General features: G+C 38.4%; 1 protein-coding gene across 1 annotated transcript; it reads left to right on the forward strand.

Annotated features, from left to right (window-relative positions):
* The first annotated feature begins 7228 nt into the window (after nucleotides 1–7228).
* LOC123841011 (large ribosomal subunit protein eL38-like) lies at nucleotides 7229–13607 on the forward strand. The gene is made up of 2 exons (XM_054506620.2): nucleotides 7229–7309; nucleotides 13114–13607. The coding sequence occupies exons 1-2, from the start codon at nucleotides 7229–7231 to the stop codon at nucleotides 13321–13323; spliced, it is 291 nt and encodes a 96-aa protein (XP_054362595.1). The 3' UTR covers nucleotides 13324–13607.
* Nucleotides 13608–21922: the final 8315 nt, after the last annotated feature.

Genomic DNA, 21922 nt, shown 5'->3' on the forward strand with positions numbered 1-21922 from the left:
CAAAGAAGTGACTAAAGCTGGCAGCTTTTATACCTTTACACACAAAAAAACAAAAAACAAAAAAAAAAATGAATTTGTGAAGAATTGACAAGACCTAAGAAGTCTGGGCTTGAGATAGTTAGTGAAGAAGTAACAAGGTTTAAAGGTTTCTTGATTCTGGGGCACCTGGGTGGCTCAGTTGGTTAAGCATCTGCCTTCGGCTCAGGTCATGATCCCAGGGTCCTGGGATCGAGGCCCACATCGGGCTCCCTGCTGAGCGGGGAGCCTGCTTCTCCCTCTCCCTCTGCCTGCTGCTTCCCCTGCTTGTACACTTTCTCTGTCAAAAATAAATAAAATGTTAAAAAAAAAAAAAAAAGCTTTCTTGGTCCTGAATTCCATGTCTCTGCGATAATGATGTCTCTTTACCTCCTGGTATAGGGAGGGTACCTTTCATACAGGAGATTTCTTTCCTGTTTTCAGGGTGGAGGGTTAAAAGAGGGTCAGAGTGTCCTTTTTTGAACCGACTGTTTCTTAAGTAACTTTAATTTCTAAGTTATCAATATGCCAAAGTGGCATATTTGGGGACAGCCTGCCCTGAACTCCACCAACAAGGAAGGCTTGGGATAATGGCAACCTCATTACCAGGCTGCGGAGTAGAGATTTCTTCCCAGGGATAATAGTAAAATATTTAATGACAGGAAGATTGGGCAATGTGACCCTGGTAATGGAGCAAGTTTGGGGAGACTCCTGCAGTATTAGGAGACACCCCTTTGGTTGCTGGATAGTATGGAAGTATTGGTCATAGGAGCTGGACCAAACACCTGTTACAATGGTAGAACATTCAGGAGGCTGGAAACAATGGATATTCACTAGCCAGTTTGCAAGTCAGCATTTTCAGTGTGTAACTATTTTTTTAGTACTGCCTTAGCTGAGACTACCAGATGAGTCCCAGATTTGCTTTTTACCCAGACATAAAAAACATGAACCTTATCTTTAGTATCTTCAAAGAGTAGGGCAATATGCCTGAAGCTGCTTTTTCCTCTTCTTCCTCCTCCTTCACTTTCACCTCCTCCCCTCCTTCATCTCCATCTCTTCTTCTACCTCTGCTTTTTTATTCCTCTTCCTCGCTACTTTTAACACAGTATGAAAGAATAACTCAAACATATGAAAAAAAAGATGAATGCATTCCTGCACATTTGGAGGCCTGCTCAGAGTTCGGTCCTCTCCCTTCTAAGTTATTTATTGAATCAATTTCATTCTCTCTTTAGTCTTTAAAAAAAAATCTGTTTATAATTCAGTCACAGGTTTAAGTAAACACTTGATTCAAACAGGAACAAGAGTCTTCCTTTTCTCCCCCAGCCTTCCTCTTAGGGCAAGACTTGAAGGGTTTCTTCCTAGAGAGGGATTTGTAGCTGCCATGAAGAATAATGGGAAACCCAAAAAGATTATTAATTAAGCCAAGGTGCAATAAAGAACATATATGGAGAAAATTCAAATATATTTACATGAAAAAAGTTTAGTTTAAAACTGTCTTTGTAACACAAGAAGAGCTGTTTGTTTTGTTTTCGAAGATGAGAGTATCTGATTTGAGACCTAAAAGGTCACGTAGATAAGTTCTGGGGATCATGGCAGCTGGGCCATCTGTCTGAACTAACTAGCTATGTGAACTTGGGAAAATAACTTAATCTTTGCTCCTCAGTTTTCTCATCTGTAAAATGTGAAAAAAGGAATAGTTACTATCTCAGAGTTGGTGTGAGATTAAATGAGATCATTCACTAGCATGCTTAGAGCATTGACTGACATATAGTAATTGCCTAATAAATGTTTGCATTAATCAAGCTTCTCTAGGAAATAGAACAAATAGGATATCTATCTCTATATATCTATATCTATCTCCCTACATTTATCTCTAGAGAGACAGAGACAGAGAGATAGATAGAGAGACAGAAAAAGATTAAGAAGATTTGGCTCACACAATTACAGAGATTAAGAAGTCCCACATTCTGGGATAAAGAAGATGTGGTATATATATGCAATGGAATATTATGCAGCCATCAAAAGGAATGAGATCTTGCCATTTGCAATGACGTGGATGGAACTGGAGGGTATTATGTTGAGCGAAATAAGTCAAACAGAGAAAGACATGTATCATATGATCTCACTGATATGAGGAATTCTTAATCGCAGGAAACAAATTGAGGGTTGCTGGAGTGGGGGGTGGGGTGGGAGGGATGGGGTGACTGGGTGATAGACACTGGGGAGGGTATGTGCTCTGGTAAGCGCTGTGAATTGTGCAAGACTGTTGAATCTCAGATCTGTACCTCTGAAACAAATAATGCAATATATGTTAAGAAAAAAAAAAAGAAGAAGAAGAAGGTAGCAGGAGGGGAAGAATGAAGCGGGGGAAATCGGAGGGGTAGATGAACCATGAGAGACGATGGACTCTGAAAAACAAACTGAGGGTTCTAGAGGGGAGGGGGGTGGGAGGATGGGTTGGCCTGGTGATGGGTATTGAGGAGGGCACATTCTGCATGGAGCACTGGGTGTTATGCACAAACAATGAATCATGGAACACTTCATCTAAAACTAATGATGTAATGTATGGGGATTAACATAAGAATAAAAAAAAGTCAAAAAAAAAAAAAAAGAAGTCCCACATTCTGCCATCTGCAAAGCTGGAGACCCAGAAAGCCAGTGGTATAATTCCAGTTTGAATTTGAAGCCCTAAGAACCAGGGGGCATGTGATGAGATGAGCACTGGGTGTTCTATGCAACTGATGAATTACTGAACTCTACACCTGAAACTAATTATGTATAAAATTTAGCTAATTGAATTTAAATAATGAAAAAGAAACTAAGTCTTTTATAATAGTAAAAATAAAAAGAGAAAAAGGTGACACAAAAGGTAAATACATGACAGAGTTTTTGCAAAGTTAAATTGACTTAATATAAGAGGAAGTTTATGGCGCACAATAGTTCTTAAGAAAAACAACTTATTTTTGAGTTGCTTTATTCTTCTTGGGGATCCAAACGTTTAGAATTTTAAACACTTGGGCGCCTGGGTGGCTCAGTTGGTTAAGTGACTGCCTTCGGCTCAGGTCATGATCCTGGAGTCCCGGGATCAAGTCCCGCATCGGGCTCCCTGCTCGGCAGGGAGCCTGCTTCTCCCTCTGACCCTTCCCCCTCTCATGTGCTCTCTGTCTCAAATAAATAAATAAAATCTTTAAAAAAAAAAAAGAATTTTAAACACTTTATTAGATTACTTATGGACATTTCTCAAGTGGATGTCTGGTTCTTTTTACTCTATTCTCTTTCTTTTCTTTTTTTTTTTTTTACTCTTGTGACTGTTATTTATTTATTTATTTTTTAATTCCACCATTTATTTTTTTAGATTTTCAAAATGTGATTTCATTTTTTAATTTTATTTTTTATTATGTTCATTTAGCCAACAGATAGTACATCAGTAGTTTTTGATGTAGTGTTCAACTGATTCATTAGTTGCGTATAACACCTAGTGCTCATCACAACACGTGCCCTCCTTAAAACCCATCACCCGGTTACCCCATCCCCCTACCCACCCTCCCTTCTGTAACCCTTGGTTTGTTTCCCAGAGTCCAGAGTCTCTCATGATTTGTCTCCCTCTTTGATTTCTTCTCATTCAGTTTTCTCTTCCTTCCCCTGTGGTCCTCCATGCTATTCCTTATGTTCCACATATGAGTGAAACCATATGATAATTGTCTTTCATTCCACTGTTGTGTATCCTTTTTTTAAGGAGGCTCTTCCTATGCTGTGTGGCCCTGATTTCCCGCTGCCATTGTAGTCGACTATCCCAGTTTATGTCCCCTTAAGTACTTTCTTCTAAAGAGGCAACATCTCACTCAAAAACGCGTGACCTCAAAATCCTTGAAAAATCAACCAGTCTTTTTTCAACCAAGGCTAACTCCTCTGGTTATTTTATTCACACATTGCTGAGGCCAAAATGACTATGAAGGGGAAACAAGTAGAGGGGTACCAGAGCACTGGGGCTTTGGCCCTTGGGATTCTTGAGATTCAGAGGCTGAGTTTCCTTACTAACTCTGCTTTCTTGTAGATTCAGTGGATTGGGAATTCAAAAAGGGCAGAAAAGGGATAACTTGCTCTGCTCCAGGAATTCCAGGGTCTCAGCTGGAAGCCTTGTAGGGTGGAGGCTAGAATCAATCATCTGAAGGTTTATTTACTTCATGTTCAGTGGTTGGTACTGGTTGTTGGCTTGTGGCCTCAGTAACTCTCCTTGTGGACCTCCACACTGATTTGATTGGGTTTCCTTGCAGCCTGACAACTGATTCCATGCAAAAACATCTTGAGAAAGATAGCCTTTTATAATTTAGCCTCAGAAGTCACAGAATATCACTTCTGCACTGTGTTCATCAAATTTGTTACAAAGTATTACCCAGTTTCAAGGGAAGGGAAAATAGATTCCACAAGGTTCTGAAAGAGCATGTGGGACAGAAATACTGCTGTAGCCATTTTTGGAAATTATGATCTTTCATAGTTTGTAAGCTCTAAAGTTCCTGGGATGGTAGAGATCATCACATACTTGCAACTTTGGGAATGACTGCTAATTGAAGTGGTTCTGGGACTTCTTAGGTTGATGATTTGAGTTTATGAACTATGCTGAGGGCTGAGTATGGCCCTGTTCTTTAGAGTTTCTCCGGTTGTTTTTTTCTGGCAAGTGAAGACCTACAGCAGAACATCTTTTCACATGTTTCTTGCATTGCTCTAGGCTGCAAATCTTCCACAGTAAATTCTGCTCTTTAAAGTTAAAAGGTTCAGTTAAGCAAATCTTCTGACTTTTTTTGGTGAAAGCATATTTAATCCCCATACCCCAAATCCCAACATTTGGATATCAGGGTCCTACCAAGTTGATGACATGGACCAGCATGCTTCCTTGGGACTTCCTACAGGGAAGGAGTCCAGACTGGGAATCTGAATTAGGGACCAAGTCAGAAAAGCAGTCATTCTTCTTGCAGGACATCTGCTTGTAAGGAGCGTTCATCTCTGTTCATTTACATGCTCAATTCTCTACCCAGAAACATCCCACATAAATATTTTAACATGGTGATGGTGATGACACATTCTTTCTTTCTGCCACAAGAGTAAAGGATTCTGTTACAGTGGCCAGTTGATGTATTTTACTGTCTTTGGTACTCAAGCTACTAAAGATTGGGAACTAAAATTAATTTATAATGGATTTGAATTAGATACTTCACTCTTTATTTCTTGTTCTTAAATCAGCTTCCTCTGGTTTCACTCTACCTGCAGAGAAGTCAGGAAATTTTAATGTAGTCATGATTGTGGTGATGGTGGTGGTGGTGGCAGATCATGGGGGGTGATTGGGTGGGGAGGATGCTGTCCCTTTCTTGAGGTTGTACATCTTGTCTAGAATATCAGGTTGTAGCTTCCTGTCTTCAACCCATTGTTATTGCTATTGATATTCTTACTGTTTAAGCTGAAGAATCAACAGTTTCCCAAAGAAAGTTCTTCCCAAGACAAGAGCAGGAGTACAAGAGGGTGAGTGAAAACCCAAGAGACCTCTTAAGGCTTTAGCTCAGAGCTCTGCACTGTCACTTCTGCTACATTCTATTTTTCAAGCAACTTTCATTGCTAAGCCCAGGGTCAATGGCAGGGAAGTACACTTCTTCCACAGTGCAGCCATGCCATGGGTGTAGATGTAGAAAAGGGTGAATAATGGAGGCCAACAGTTCAGTCAATCACAGTTCCCCTTCCTTCATTTTTTTTCTCCCTATAATTTATTTGTTGAAGAAACTAAATACTTTGTCCTATGGAATTTCCCACATTCTGGATTTTTCTGATTGCATATCCATAGTATCAAATGACATGTTTCTTAGTTTTCTGCATTTCCTGTAAATTGGTAATTAGATCTAGCGGCTTCATCTGACATGACTTTTTACAAGGATCCTTTATAGGTAGTGATATGTACTTTTATCAGGAGGAGCATAACATCTCATTGTCTGTCTTTTTGTGTTGTTAAGTTGCCATCATTGATCTTGATCCATTATTTAGTTGGGGGTTTACAAAAGGATAATAGCATTTTTCCTTCATTTATTCCTGGGAACCCTTCTATAAAGAAAAAACTTTTCCTCATCAACCCTTATCTAAGGAATAGATCCTACAGGAAATCAGGCTAATGCCTTGATTCTTTCATTTATTTACCAGTTTCCAGAGTAATGTGGTTCCTCAGCAAGCTCCAAAGAGGACATTGAGTATTGTTTTTAGTACCTTATGAACTCATGGATTTTAATATATTGGAAGTTTTTTTACTTCCTTGGTATGATATTCATGTCAGTGCTTGAATTGCCCCATTTTAGTCAGTGGAAGCCTTTTTGAGCTAATTCTTGACCTTCTGATTTAACTCCTATAGTCTTTGACAGTGTTCCGCTTTTGGGTGTGGTAAGACATTCCAGGGTTATCTTGTACATTTTCTGCCTATGTTTTGTTGTTGTTGTTGTTGTTGTTGTTGTTGTTGTTGTTATTGTTGTTCTGAAGGTTTAGGGTATCTCTGCTGTATTTGGGTGCTAAATTGAAAAAGAAAGATATCAGACTTTTTGGAGTAGTGCTTAAGTTAGTATATTTAGAGGTGGATAGGGGGATTTAATGAGGAAATGGGCATTTCTAATGGATAAGACTGTTTGCTGACTGAGCCACAGAAAGTGGGAGATCCATATGGGGAGCAGTCTTAGGGTTTTAGAACTCTGACATTCCCATTTACATCTTTGTAGGTCTGATTATCCACAGATCCATGACCCAGTGTTCTCTAGGAGCTTTTGGTAAACTCAAGAAATTTGTGTAACAGCAGTTAATGAGTATAATGGGTTCGTCTCAAGGCAATGCCATCTCTGGACAATAAAACATAGCCTTTAGGCTCTAGGGCACAGCTTCATTTTGAATCTGTTTGCCTGCTTATTCAGATAACCATTTACAGATCAGCCCCTCAGTCTTGAGTTTTGAACAGCTGGTAGTAATTTTATTGCACTAAATGACTACTAATTATCCTATACACCACACTTAATTCATGCCTTGTTCGCTGAGTTGTGAGTTCACCTACTCATTATAATTACTCCTTACCCTCATCCATTTTTACTGCACCCTTCTCTTTTATCCTGCCTTGTATTTCCACACCACAGTACAGGGAGTTAAATCCAATTGAACAGAGGTTTCATAGCACTGGCAAGTCTCAGTGGATCAGGAGATGGACTCTGGTCTCTGCAACGTGCCACCTGATGATGAGAAGATGAAAGCTCCAAGGAGAAATCGTCATCTCAGCATCATGGTGAACTAGAAAGAATCACAACCAGGAGTGTGACATCCTGAAATTTAGTACCAGATATTCCATTGTTAGACTGTGTGCCTTTGATTGTGTCACTTAATTTAATATTTCACTCTGTTTTTTCACCTCTAGATTGGGGATGATAGCACTTGCCTGTCCATCTCACAGGCTAAAGTGGGATAATGTATGTAATTTGGATTAATAAATTATAAAGTCCTAGTAAGTATTAATGTTGACAATTCAAGTATTATGAAATGTTACCAAATCCTCTTAGTAAATGGCAAGGGTGAGAAACTCTTCCAGGCATGTGAATATGTCATTTCTAAAGACTTTTTCTGTAAAGACGTTATGTCTAAAGACATTATCCTACTGAGTCCTCATAAAAAATGATAAGCTGGATTATACAGGTGGAAGTATCCCTGTTATGAGTTGAATTGTGTCCTCCAAAAAGATGTGTTGAAGTCCTAGCCCCCAGTACCTCAGAATGTGAACCTATTTAGATAGAGAGTGATGCAGATGTAGTTAAGATGAGATCATACACGAATAGGTGGACCCTTAACCCAGTAGGACTGGTATACTAATAAGAAAAGGAGAAAGAAACCCACAGAGAGAATACCATGTGACAACAGAGGCGGAGATTAGAGTGATGGAGCTGTAAGCCAAGGAATGCCAAAGATTGACAGCCACCACCAGAAGGGAAAACACAGGAGGAATTCTCACCTATGAATTTCAGAGGGTTGATTCCCTTATACTGGATTTCTAGACTCCACAAATGTGACAGAATAAATTTCTGTTGTTTTAGACCACCTAGTTTGTGGTACTTTGTAATGAAAACCTTAGGAAACTAATACAATCCCCATATTTCTGACCAGTATTCTGAGTTTCAGAAAGTTTAATCAGCAATTTTTTGTCAAGAGCCTATTGTGTGCCAGGTACTCTTCTAGGCCCTATGCATACAGCTCTAAATAAAACAAAGTTTAAATCATGCTCTAGAGTATACAGCTTGTGAAAGACAAATAATATGATAACACCCAGGTCTCTGGGCTTCCAGATCAGCATTTCTGTTTTCATCATATCCTCTAAAGTAAGGAGGCAATGCTTATACTGCTTGTGAATGTGCCTGGATTATTTTGCTATTCTCTAGGGAGCTCAAGAACCTATCTCCTTACTAGTGAACCTATATTTCCCTATAGACACATTACATGTATTATTACAATCCTCTCTAGCCCTGGGGCTCCTGGGTGGCTCAGTTGGTTAAGCAATTGCCTTCAGCTCAGGTCATGATCCTGGAGTCCCAGGATCAAGTTCCGCAGTGCCAGGATCAGGTCCCACATCAGGCTCCCTGCTCAACAGAGAGTCTCCTTCTCCCTCTGACCCTCCCTCCTCTCATGCTCTCTCTCTCTCTCTCAAATAAATAAATAAAAATCTTTAAAAAAAAAAAATCCTCTCTAGCCCTGATGATGGGCACTCTTTTTGTTTTTTTCCTTTACCCTGAATTTGGGATCAAATAATCTGATTCAAGAACAGCTGCTTGTGATGGGGTATTTCTGAATGAAAAGAGAGAAAGGGGAATTCCAAATTGCCACACTTTTAGTAATGGAAGTAAGTATTTAAAGCCCTATGAAGGGCTGAGAGTCACTGGTCAAGGGACTTATGCAGAAAAATCCTTCTGGAGCACCTGAACTTATTCTTCCAGGTATGAGGAAGAATAGCAGATGGTAGAGCATGGCCTGACTATAGCCCTGCCATGGAGAGAACAAAAGTTGACTTCTCAGCTCTCTGGTGATGGGGCTAACAGACTTGTTATTTCATCACTAAATGGTAAGAAAAGGTAAAATAAGTGTGTACAGGAACCTTACTCCATAAATAAAAGCAACCATGGCAATAGCCTTGAAAGACTTATTTCAAAACCTCCTTTCTCTCCCACCTTGACATTTTAATGAGGTAGGCAGCTTGAGCTTCATTGTAATGGAAACCAGAAGACAATCTCCAAAAGTGAAAGGCTACAACACAGGCCCAGCAGCCTTTGTGTCTAAATGTATCAACTCTGTCCTCAGCAAATGGCAATGTTGCCTGACAGGCAATTACTGCTGTTCCTAATTGCTTCCATCAAACCTGGCTGTTTGAAATACCTAGAGCCCCATACCAACCTGTGGCTCAGCCAACAGTTTTCTTGGCTTTGGTTAATGCTTTATTTTTGGCATGCTGGTTTTTGTCTGGCAATTGAGTCCATTCTGACCCATTAAACTCTCCGAAGACCCTCTCTGATCAAAGCCAGAAGACAATCTAATTAGGTTGTTTTAAATGGAAGACTGGCAAGGCAAAGAGTTTCCTGTTCAGTTTATCAGTACAAGGGGAAAAGATGAAAGCTCTCCTTAGGACTCTGCCCACAGATATACAGCTCTTGGTAGAGCTACCTGCTAGTGGCATTTTCTTGAGTGCCTGTAAAAATGGGTTTTTGTGTGGGGAACTCTGAGCACCATGAGAAAGGGTGAATGGGTTTACATTTTAAAGTACATAAGTTTTGTTAGTTTGCTATAGGAAGCATGATTTTTTCTTAACCTAAAAGGTTTCCAGTGTGATTATATTAGAACTCTTCATATTTTTCTCTACAAGTATCCCCAACTCAGGAAAGGTCACAATCACACAGATAATTATGAGTCATCTTTGGGGTTTCCATGTCCCTCATCTCCTATTACTTTGAGTCCATTTTCTATCTCCACTATTACCAATGTTTCTCAGTTCCCACTATCTTTCACCTGGACTAGGAAATAGCTTTCTAATGATTCCTACTGGTTCCTATCTTCACTGTCTCCAATTCATTTTCCACAAGGCAGCAGGGATGCACTTTTAAAAATGTACATCCAACAAAAGGCTACCTACTGTATGATTCCCTGTATATAACATTATAAAAAAGGCAAAGCTAGAAAGAAAGAAAAAGAAACTGTGTTTTCCAGTGTTTAGGGAGGGAATTAATTGCGAAGGGGAAAATGGAAACTTTGGGGGGTGATAGAAATGTTCTATATCTTGATTGTGACGTTGGTTATATGAGTTTAGGCATTGCCAAAACTCATCAATCTAAATACTTAAAAAGGTCAATTTCATTGTGTGTAAGCCACAATAAACTTGACTTAAAAAATGTCAAAAATATAAAAAGCTCCAGTCTTAGGATTTGTCTTTATTTGGCTGATGCAGAGCTCTGCTATCTGTGAATAGCCCTGTCCCTAGGAAACTTGTCAAAAACAATCAATGGCAAATATTTAATATCAGAGTTGCCTGTGGTAGCAATATCAGTTGAGGCTAACAAGAAACTTTTAGCCAAAAAACTTTAAAGGAAAAATTTGGGAATGAGATGCCCATAGGGGAATTTGAAAACCTATGATATATTCCTGGGATTCTAGAAGGCCTTACATATGTGCAGGGCAGTGCACCTGCACAGAAAAGACATGAGAAGACCCTAATCACACCTCTGAGGAGACCCTAATCACACCTCTGGCTTATCTTGAGGATAACTACAATCAGAATGTGAAAATTAAGGCAGAGTTATCAACTAACTGTTGGAGTGTTGAAACTATGTCCCCAACAAACACAGACAGCCTCTTGGTAAAGGCTGAGAGATACATTGATTCAAGGCACTTAAGTAAGTATCTGTCCAGTCATTAGTTGGACACTAAGTTAACCAAGCAGAGACTTTAGCAGCTATACAAAATAAAGAATAAAGTTACTAAACAAACATCAAATGACAACCTCTGGGAAGGGGAAGGATCTGATTTTTAGGTAGAAAATGTTCATTTTTCAACAGAAGAAATAAGAAATGCCAAGAAATGAGAAAGTATGGCCCAAATACAAGAAAAAAAAGAAGTCAGTACAAACTGTCCCTGAGGAATCTGAGACACTGGGCTAACTGGTTAAATATTTTAAATCAGCTACTATAAATAAGTTCAAAGAAATAAAGGAAGCCATGTAAAAAGTAAGGGGTGAAAATTATATATATATATTAAGATTTTATTTATTTATTTGACAGAGAGACACAGCCAGAAAGGGAACACAAGCAGGGGGCGTGGGAGAGGGAGAAGCAGGCTTCCCATGGAGCAGGGAGCCCGATGTGGGTCTTGATCCCAGGATCCTGGGATCATGATCTGAGCTGAAGGCAGATGCTTAACGACTGAGCCACCCAGGTGCCCCAAAAATGATATTTTCTAAATGGAGAATATCAATATAACAATAGAAATTATTTTTAAAAATAAAAATTCTGGAGTTGAAAGTAACAATAGCCTAAATGAAAAATCCACTAGAGGAGTTCAAGAGCACATTTGAGATAGGAGAAGAAAGAATCAGCAAAACTGAAGATAGATCGAGTGTGAGATTAACTAGTTAGAGGAACAGAAAGGAAAAACAATGAAGAAAAAAGAACAGAGCTTCAGAAAACTGTGAGAAATATCAAGCCTATAAACATACACATAATGGGAATCCTAGAAGGAGAGGAAAAAGAAAGGGGAAAAAAGAAATTTGAAGAAACATTTGCCAAAAATTCCTCAAATTTGGAGAAAAACATTAATCTACACATTCAAGATGCTCAATTAATCCAAGTAGAAAAAACTCTAAGAGATATATATCTGAAAACATAATAATCAAACTATTGAAAGAAAGAGAAAATCTTGAAAGAAGCAAGAGAAAAACAATTCACCATGTACAAGGGATCTTCAGTAATAATTAAAACTGATTTCTGTTTAGACTCTCCTATGGAAGCCAGAAAGCAGTGGGATGACATATTCAATGTGTCAAAAGAAAAGACTGTCAACTAGGAATTCTATAACCAGAAAATTATTCTTCAATAAAGAGAAATTAATGAATTTTCAGATAATTAAAAACTGAGAATTTGTTACTAGCAGATATGACCTACAAGAAATGCTTAAAAAAAAGTCCTTCAGGCTGAAATAAAAGGACACTAGACAATAACTTGAATTCACATGAAGATACAAAGATCACCAGTAATGGTAACTGTGTAGTTACCATTTATATAGGTAAATATAAAAGAAAATATAAATATATTTCTGTTTATAATTTTTTCTCCTATCTGATTTTAAAAACACTGCATAAAGCAGTAATTATAAAACTTTTGATGGGCTTATAATGTATAAACATGTAATTTGCCTGACAATAAAAACATGAAGACGGGGCGCCTGGGTGGCTCAGTCGTTGGGCGTCTGCCTTCGGCTCAGGTCATGATTCCAGGTCCTGGGATCGAGCCCCACATTGGGCTCCCTGCTTGGCGGGAAGCCTGCTTCTCCCTCTCCCACTCCCCCTGCTTATGTTCCCTCTCTCGCTGTCTCTCTCTCTGTCAAATAAATAAAATCTTAAAAAAAAAAAAAAAAACCACATGAAGAAAGGGAAAGAAATGAAGCTTATTGGAGCAAAATTTTTTGTATAGTATTGAAAATAAGTTGGTATTAATCTGATCTAGTTTGTTTTAGGTTAAGATGCCAAGGCAAAAACTAAGACTAACTTAAAAAATATATATGTATATATATAATATATTGTATCATAATAATAAATATACATTAGTATGTTTATATATATAACAAAAACTTAAAATGATATATGAGCAAATATGTATTTAACACAAAAGAAGGCAATAATGGAGGACTAGAGGAACAAAAAGGACATAAAACATATAGAAAACAAATAGCAAAATGACAGATGTAAATCCTACCTCATCATAATTATATTAAGTGTAAATGGACTAAATACTCTAAGAGGCAGAGATTGGCAAAATTTGTTTTTGCCTTGCTTTTTTTAAAATTTAAATTCAATTAGCTGAGGAAATCAAAGACTTTTTGCTCACGGCCAAGCGAAAGGACACCAAATCTGTCAAGATCAAGAAAAATAAGGATAATGTGAAGTTTAAAGTTCGGTACAGCAGATACCTTTACACCTTGGTCATCATGGACAAGGAGAAGGCAGAGAAACTGAAGCAGTCCCTGCCCCCAGGTTTGGCAGTGAAGGAGCTGAAGTGAATCTGGCCCACTGATTTGAACTGTATTAAAGTTTTAAAAATTTAAAATAAATAAATAAATAAATAAATAAATTCAATTAGCCAACATATAGTACATCATTAATTTTTGGTTTAGTATTCAATGATTCATTAGTTGTATATAACACCTAGTGCTCATCATATCACATGACCTCCTTAATACCCATCACCCAGTTACCCCACCCCCCCACCCACTTCCCTTTCCGCAGACTTTAGTTTGTTTCCCAGAGTCAAGAGTCTCTCATGGTTTGGCTTCCTCTCTGATTTGTTCCCATTCAGTTTTTCCTTCTTTCCTCTATGAAATTCTGTGCTATTTCTTATATTCCACATATGAGTGAAAACGTATGATAATTGTCTTTCTCTGCTTGACTTATTTCACTTAGCATAATACCCTCCAGTTCCATCGATTCCAATGTAAATGGTAGGTATTCATACTTTCTGATGGCTGAGTAATATTCCAATGTATATATGAACCACTATTTATCCATTCATCTGTTGAAGAACATCTTGGCTCCTTTCACAGTTTGGCTATTATGGACATTGCTGCTACGGACATTGGGGTGCATGTGCCCCTTCTTTTCACTACATCTGTGTCTTTGGAGTAAATACCCAGTAGTGCAATTTCTGGGTCATAAGGTAGCTCTATTTTTAACTTCTTGAGGACCCTCCATACTGTTTTCCAGAGTGGCTGTACCAGCTTGCATTCCCACCAACAGTGTAAGAGGGTTCCCCTTTCTCCACATCCTTGCCAACATTTGTTGTTTCTTGCCTTGTCAATTTTAGCCCTTCTAACTGGTGTAAGGTGGAATCTCATTGTGGTTTTGATTTGTATTTCCCTGATGACTAGTGATGTGGAGCATTTTTTCATGTGTCTACTGGCCATTTGGATGTCTTCTTTGGAGAAATGTCTGTTCATGTCTTCTGGCCATTTCTTGATTGGATTATTTGTTTTTTGGGTGTTAAGTTTGATAAGTTCTTTATAGATCTTGGATACCAGCCCTTTATCTGTACCATCATTTGCAAATATCTTCTCCCATTCTGTAGATTGCAGTTTTATTGACTGTTTCCTTTGCTGTTCATAAGCTTTTCATGTTGATGAAGTGCCAAAAGTTCATTTTTGCTTTTATTTCCCTTGCCTTTGGAGACGTGTCTTGCAAGAAGTTGCTGTAGCCAATGTTGAAGGTTACTGCCTCTGTTCTCCTCTAGGATTTTTTTTTTTTAAATACCCATCACCAGGCTAACCCATCCCTCTCCCCCCCTTCCCACTAGAACTTCCAGTTTGTTTCTCAGAGTCCATAGTGTCTCATGGTTCGTCTCCCCCTCCAATTTCTCCCCCTTCATTTTTGATGGATTCCTGTCTCACATTTAGGACTTCAATCCACAAAATGGATTTTTTTTTAAAAGCCCAACTGTATGCTAAGAGACACATTTAAACTTAAAATACATAAATAGTTTTAAAATGAAAAGGGACATCGTGCAAATAATAACCAAAGAGAATTGGGGGGAGAGGACTATATTAAAACCAGGCAAAACATACTTCAACACAAAAGGTGTCACTAGAGACAAAGAGGATTTTTTTAATGGTAAAAATGTCAATCCATAAGGAAGAAAAAATAAAAGTTACAAACATATGTACCTAGAAATAGAGCTGAAAATACATGAAGCAAAAAACTGACATAACTGAAAAGAGAATTAGACATTTCAACAATAAGAATTGGAGATTTCAATATCTACATTCAATAATAGATAGAACAACTATATAGAAAATCAAATGGAAATAGAAATCTTTAAGAACACTATTAACTAAGTAGACCTAACAGATCTGTATAGAACACTACCCAACAAATATAGAATAGATATTCTTCTTAAGTACACATGGGACATCCATCAGGATAGACCATATTTTAGGCCATAAAACAAGTAAAAAATTTTAAAAAGGATTGGAAACATACAAATTATGTTCTCTGACCATAATAGAAGGAAATTAGAAGTCAATAACAAAAGGAAATTTGGGGAATTCACAAATATGTGGAAATTATGCAGTATGCTTCTAAATAACCAATGTGTTAGAGAATAAATTACAAGAGAAATTAGAAAATACTTTGAGATGAATGAAATAAAAACAGAGAATACCAAAACTATGGGATATAGTAAAAAGCAGGGCTTAGAGGGAAATTTTACCTTTAACTTATTATATTAAAGAAGATCTTAAATCAAGAACCTAAACTGCCACTTTAAGGAATTAGAAAAAAGAAGAGCAAACTAAAACCAGAGCTATAAGAAGGAAGAATATAATTCAGATGAGAGTGGAACTTAATGAAAAAAATAATTAGAAAAACAATAAAGATAATTTATAAAGCCAAAAGTTGATTCTTTGAAAAGATCAATAAATTTTTTTCCTTGAAATTCATTTGTTTTATTGTTTTCAGGTAGTTCACAATAAAAATATCACCAAAACCCAGTAGGTGCATTTCTTTCACCGGGCAGTTACTGAACCACATAGCAGTTCTCTATGGCTGGAATGGGATTGTTGATGTGAGCCTGGAAAATGTCAAGGTACAGTCCTGCTGGGTTTGAGTTGACCTCACCATTAACGTGTGGTCCTCAGAGCTGGAGGCTGAGGAATCTACCCACATTAAAAAAAAAAAAAAAGTCCCCCCATTTGATCAGTTTCTTTTTTTATTATTATTATTATGTTATGTTAGTCTCCATACAGTACATCGTTAGTTTTTGATGTAGTGTTCCATGATTCATTGTTTGCGTATAACACCCAGTGCTCAATGCAATATGTGCCCTCCTTAATACCCATCATCAGGCTAACCCATCCCCCCCCACCCCTCTAAAACCCTAAGTTTGTTTCTCGGAGTTCACAGTCTCTCATGGTTCATCTCCCCCTCCAATTTCCCCCCCTTCATTTTTCCCTTCCTTCTCCTAATGTCCTCCATGTTATTCCTTATGTTCCACAAATAAGTGAAACCATATGATAATTGACTTTCTCTGCTTGACTTATTTCACTTAGCATAATCTCCTCCAGTCCCATCCATGTTGATGTAAAAGTTGGATCTTCATCCTTTCTGATGGCTGAGTAATATTCCATTGTATATATGTACCACATCTTCTTTATCCATTCATCTGTTGAAGGGCATCTCGGCTCTTTCCACAGTTTGGCTATTGCAGACATTGCTGCTATGAACATTGGGGTGCATAAGGCCCTTCTTTTCACCACAATTATGTCTTTGGGATAAATACCCAGTAATGCAATTGCTGGGTCATAGGATAGCTCTATTTTTAGTTTTTTGAGGAACTCCACACTGTTTTCCAAAGTGGCTGTACCAACTTGCATTCCCACCAACAGTGTAAGAGGCTTCTCCTTTGTCCACAACCTCTCCAACATTTGTTGTTTCTTGCCTTGTCAATTTTTGCCATTCTAACTGGTGTAAGGTGGGGTCTCAGTGTGGTTGTGATTTGAATTTCCCTGATGGCTAATGATGATGAACATTTTTTCATGTGTCTGTTAGCCATTTGTATGTCTTCTTTTGAGAATGTCTGTTCATATCTTCTGCCGATTTTTTGACTGGATTATTTGAGTTTTGGGTGTTGAGTTTGAGAAGTTCTTTATAGATCTTGGATATCAGCCCTTTGTCTGTAGTGTCCTTTGCAAATATCTTCTCCCATTCTGTGGGTTGCCTCTTTCTTTTGTTCACTGTTTCCTTTGCTGTACAGAAGCTTTTTATCTTGATGAAGTCCCAAAAGTTCATTTTTGCTTTTGTTTCCCTTGCCTTTGGAGATGTCTTTTTTTTTTTTTTAAAGATTTTATTTATTTATTTGATGGAGAGAGAGACAGCAAGAGAGGGAACAAAAGCAGGGGGAGTGGGAGAAGGAGAAGCAGGCTTCCCACGGGAGAGCAAGGAGCCCAATGGGGCTCAATCCCAGGACCCTGGGATCATGACCTTAGCTGAAGGCAGACGCTTAACCACTGAGCCACCCAGGCACCGCAGGAGACGTGTCTTGATAAAAGTTGCTGTGGCCGATGTCAAAGAGGTTACTGCCTATGTTCTCCTGTAGGATTTTGATGGATTCCTATCTCACAATGAGGTCTTTCATCCATTTTGAGTGTATGATGTAAGAAATTGGTTGAGTTTCATTCTTCTGCATGTAGTTGTCCAATTTTCCCAGAACCATTTATTGAAGAGACTGTCTTTTTTCCATTGCTTATTTTTTCCTGCTTTGTCAAAGATTATTTGACCACTGAGTTGAGGGTCCATATTGGGGCTCTCTATTTTGTTCCATTGGTCTATGTGTCTTGTTTTTATGCCAGTACCATTCTGTCTAGCTGATCACAGCTTTGTAATATAGTTTGTAATCAAGCAACTTGATACCCCCAGCTTTGTTTTTCTTTTTCAACGTTTCCTTGGCAATTCAGGATCTTTTCTGATTCCACACAAATTTTAGGATTTTTTTCCCAGCATTTTGAAAAATGCCAGTGGCATTGAAAGTGTAGATTGCTCTGGGCAGCATAGACATTTTAACAATGTTTATTATTCCAATCCACGAGCATGGAATGTTTTTCCATCTTTTTGTGTCTTCTTCACTTTCTTTCATGTGTTCTATAGTTCCTAGAGTATAGATCCTTTACCTCTTTGGTTAGGTTTATTCCAAGGTATCTTATGGTTTTTGGTGCTATTGTAAATGGAATCGATTCTCTAATTTCTCTTTCTACAGTTGCATTCTTAGTATATAAGAAAGCAACTGATTTCTCTGCACTGACTTTGTATCCTGCCACATTACTGAATTGCTGTATGAGTTCTAGTAATATGGGGGTGGAGTCTTTTGGGTTTTCCACATAAAGTATCATATCATCTGCAAAGAGAGTTTGACTTCTTCTTTGCCAATTTGAATACCTTTTATTTCTTTTTGTTGTCTGATTGTTGTTGCTAGGACTTCTAGTACTATGTTGAACAATAGTGGTGAGAGTGGGCATCCTTGTCATGTTCCTGATCTTAAGGGAAATGCTCTCAGCTTTTCCCCATTGAGAATGGTATTTGCTGTGGGTTTTTCATAGATGGATTTTAAGAAATTGAGGAATGTTCCCTCCATTCCTATACTCTGAAGAGTTTTAATCAGGAAAGGATGCTGTATTTTGTCAAATGCTTCTTCTGCAACAATTGAGACTACCATATGGTTCTTTTCTCTCCTATTATTAATGTATTCACATTGATTGATTTGCGACTTTTTTTGTTCTTATTTTATTTTATTATGTTATGTTAATCACGATGCATTACATCATTAGTTTTTGATGTAGTGTTCCATGAGTCATTGTTTGTGTATAACACCCAGTGCTCCATTCAGTACATGCCCTCTTTAATACCCATCACCAGGCTAACCCATCCTCCCACCTGCCTCCACTCTAGAACCCTCAGTTTCTTTCTCAGAGTCCATAGTCTCTCATGGTTCTTCTGCCCCTCCAATTTCCCCCACTTCATTTTTCCCTTCCTACTATCTTCTTCTTTTTTTTTTCTTAACGTATAATGTATTATTTGTTTCAGAGGTACAGGTCTGTGATTCAACAGTCTTATACAATTCACTGCTCACCGTAGCACATACCCTCCCCAATGCCTATCACCCAGTCACCCCATCCCTCCTACCACCACCACTCCAGTAACCCTCCGTTTGTTTCCTGAGATTAAGAATTCCTCATATCAGTGAGATCATATGATACATGTCTTTCTCTGATTGACTTATTTCACTCAGCATAATACCCTCCAGTTCCATCCACGTCATTGCAAATGGCAAGATTTCGGGGGGTTTTGGTGGCTACATAATATTCCATTGTATATATATGCCACATCTTCTTTATCCATTCATCTGTCGATGGACATCTTGGCTCTTTCCACAGTTTGGCTATTGTGGACATTGCTGCTATAAACATCAGGGTGCACGTACCCTTTGGATCCCTACCTTTGTATCCTTGGGGTAAATACCCAGTAGTGCAATTGCTGGGTCATACGGTAGCTCTATTTTCAACTTTTTGAGGAACCTCCATACTGTTTTCCAGAGTGGCTGCACCAGCATGCATTCCCACCAACAGTGTAGGAGGGTTCCCCTTTCCCTGCATCCCCGGCAACATCTGTCGTTTCCTGTCAATTTTAGCCCTTCTGACTGGTGTGAGGTGATATCTCATTGAGGTTTTGATTAGGATTTCCCTGATGCCAAACGATATTGAGCACTTTTTCGTGTGTCTATTGGCCATTTGGATGTCTTCTTTGGAAAAATGTCTGTTCATGTCTTCTGCCCATTTCTTGATTGGATCATTTGTTCATTGGGTGTTGAGTTTGATGACTCCTTTATAGATTTTGGATACTAGCCCTTTATCTGATATGTCATTTGCAAATATCTTCTCCCATTCTGTCGGTTGACTTTTGGTTTTGTGGACTCTTTCTTTTGCTGTGCAAAAGCTTTTGATCTTGATGAAGTCCCAAAACTTCATTTTTGCCCTTGCTTCCCTTGCCTGTGGCAATGTTTCTAGGAAGAAGTTGCTGTGGCTGAGGTCGAAGAGGTTGCTGCCTGTGTTCTCCTTTAGGATTTTGATGGACTGCTGTCTCACATTTAGGTCTTTCAACCATTTTGAGTCTATTTTTGTGTGTGGTGTAAGGAAATGGTCCAGTTTCTTCTGCATGTGGCTGTCCAATTTTCCCAACACCATTGGTTGAAGAGACTGTCTTTTTTCCATTGGACATTCTTTCCTGCTTTGTCGAAAATTAGTTGACCGTGGAGTTGAGGGTCCATTTCTGGGCTCTCTCTTCTGTTCCATTGATCTATGTGTCTGTTTTTGTGCCAGTACCATACTGTCTTGATGACAGCTTTGTAATAGAGCTTGAAGTCCAGAATTGTGATATCACCAGCTTTGCTTTTCTTTTTCAACTTTCCTCTGGCTATTCGGGGTCTTTTCTGGTTCCAAACAAATTTTAGGATTATTTGTTCCATTTCTTTAAAAAAAGTGGATGGTATTTTTTTTTTAAAGATTTTATTTATTTTAAAAAAAAGATTTTATTTATTTATTTGACACAGAGAGAGAGATAGCAAGAGCAGGAACACAAGCAGGGGGAGTGTGAGAAGGAGAAGCAGGCTTGCTGTTGAGCAGGGAGCCCAATGCGGGCTTGATCCCAGGACCCTGGGATCATTACCTGAGCCAAAGGCAGACACTTAACGACTGAGCCACCCAGGTGCCACAGTTGATGGTATTTTGATAGGGATTGCATTAAATGTGTAGATTGCTCTAGGTAGCACTGACATCTTCACAATATTTGTTCTTCCAGTCCATGAGCATGGAACGTTTTTCCATTTCTTTGTGTCTTCTTCAATTTTTTTCATGAGTATTTTATAGTTTTCTGAGTACAGATTCTTTGCCTCTTTGGTTAGATTTCTTCCTAGGTATCTTATGGTTTTGGGTGCAATTGTAAATGGGATCGACTCCTTAATTTCTCTTTCTTCTGTCTTGTTGTTGGTGTATGGGAATGCCACTGATTTCTGTGCATTGATTTTATATCCTGCCACTTTACTGAATTCCTGTATGAGTTCTAGCAGTTTTGGGGTGGACTCTTTTGGGTTTTCCACATAAAGTATCATATCATCTGCAAAGAGTGAGAGTTTGACTTCTTCTTTGCTGATTTGGATGCCTTCTATTTCTTTTTGTTATCTGATTGCTGTGGCTAGGACTTCTAATACTATGTTGAATGGCAGTGGTGATAGTGGACATCCCTGCCGTGTTCCTGACCTTAGGGGGAAAGCTCTCAGTGTTTCCCCATTGAGAATGATATTCGCTGTGGGTTTTTCATAGATGGCTTTTAGGATATTGAGGTATATACCCTCTATCCCTATACTCTGAAGAGTTTTGATCAAGAAAGGATGCTGTACTTTGTCAGATGCTTTTTCTGCATCTATTGAGAGGATCATATGGTTCTTGTTCTTTCTTTTATTAATGTATTGTATCACATTGATTGATTTGCAGATGTTGAACCAACCTTGCAGCCCAGGGCTAAATCCCACTTGGTCGTGATGAATAATCCTTTTAATGTACTGTTGGATCCTATTGGCTAGTATTTTGGTGAGAATATTTGCATCCATGTTCAGCAAGGATACTGGTTTGTAATTCTCCTTTTTGATGGAGTCTTTGGTTTTGGGATCAAGTTAATGGTGGCCTAATAAAATGAGTTTGGAAGTTTTCCCTCCATTTCTATTTTTTGGAACAGTTTCAGAAGAATAGGCATTAATTCTTCTTGAAATGTTTGGTAGAATTCCCCTGGGAAGCCATCTGGCCCTGGGCACTTGTTTCTTGGGAGATTTTTGATGACTGCTTCAATTTCCTTAGTGGTTATAGGTCTGTTCAGGTATTCTATTTCTTCCTGGTTCAGTTTTGGTAGTTGATGCATCTCTAGGAATACATCCATTTCTTCCAGATTATCTAATTTGCTGGCATATAGTTGCTCCTAATATGTTCTTATAATTGTTTGTATTTCTTTGGTGTTGGTTGTGATCTCTCCTCTTTCATTCATGATTTTATTTATTTAGGTCATTTCTCTTTT

Source organism: Mirounga angustirostris, unplaced genomic scaffold (assembly GCF_029215605.1).
Source record: "Mirounga angustirostris isolate CCGP_5_RB_7025 unplaced genomic scaffold, mMirAng1.0.hap1 SCAF_7, whole genome shotgun sequence".
Taxonomy (NCBI): Eukaryota; Metazoa; Chordata; class Mammalia; order Carnivora; family Phocidae; genus Mirounga; species Mirounga angustirostris.

What these genes read in the sequence shown, in the direction of transcription:
- LOC123841011 (XM_054506620.2), top strand. Translation starts at nt 7,229, where the DNA reads ATGGACTCTGGTCTCTGCAACGTGCCACCTGATGATGAGAAGATGAAA. An exon ending in ATCGTCATCTCAGCATCATG is followed by an intron (nt 7,310 to 13,113) that starts GTGAACTAGAAA and finishes TTTAAAATTTAA; the next exon opens with ATTCAATTAGCTGAGGAAAT.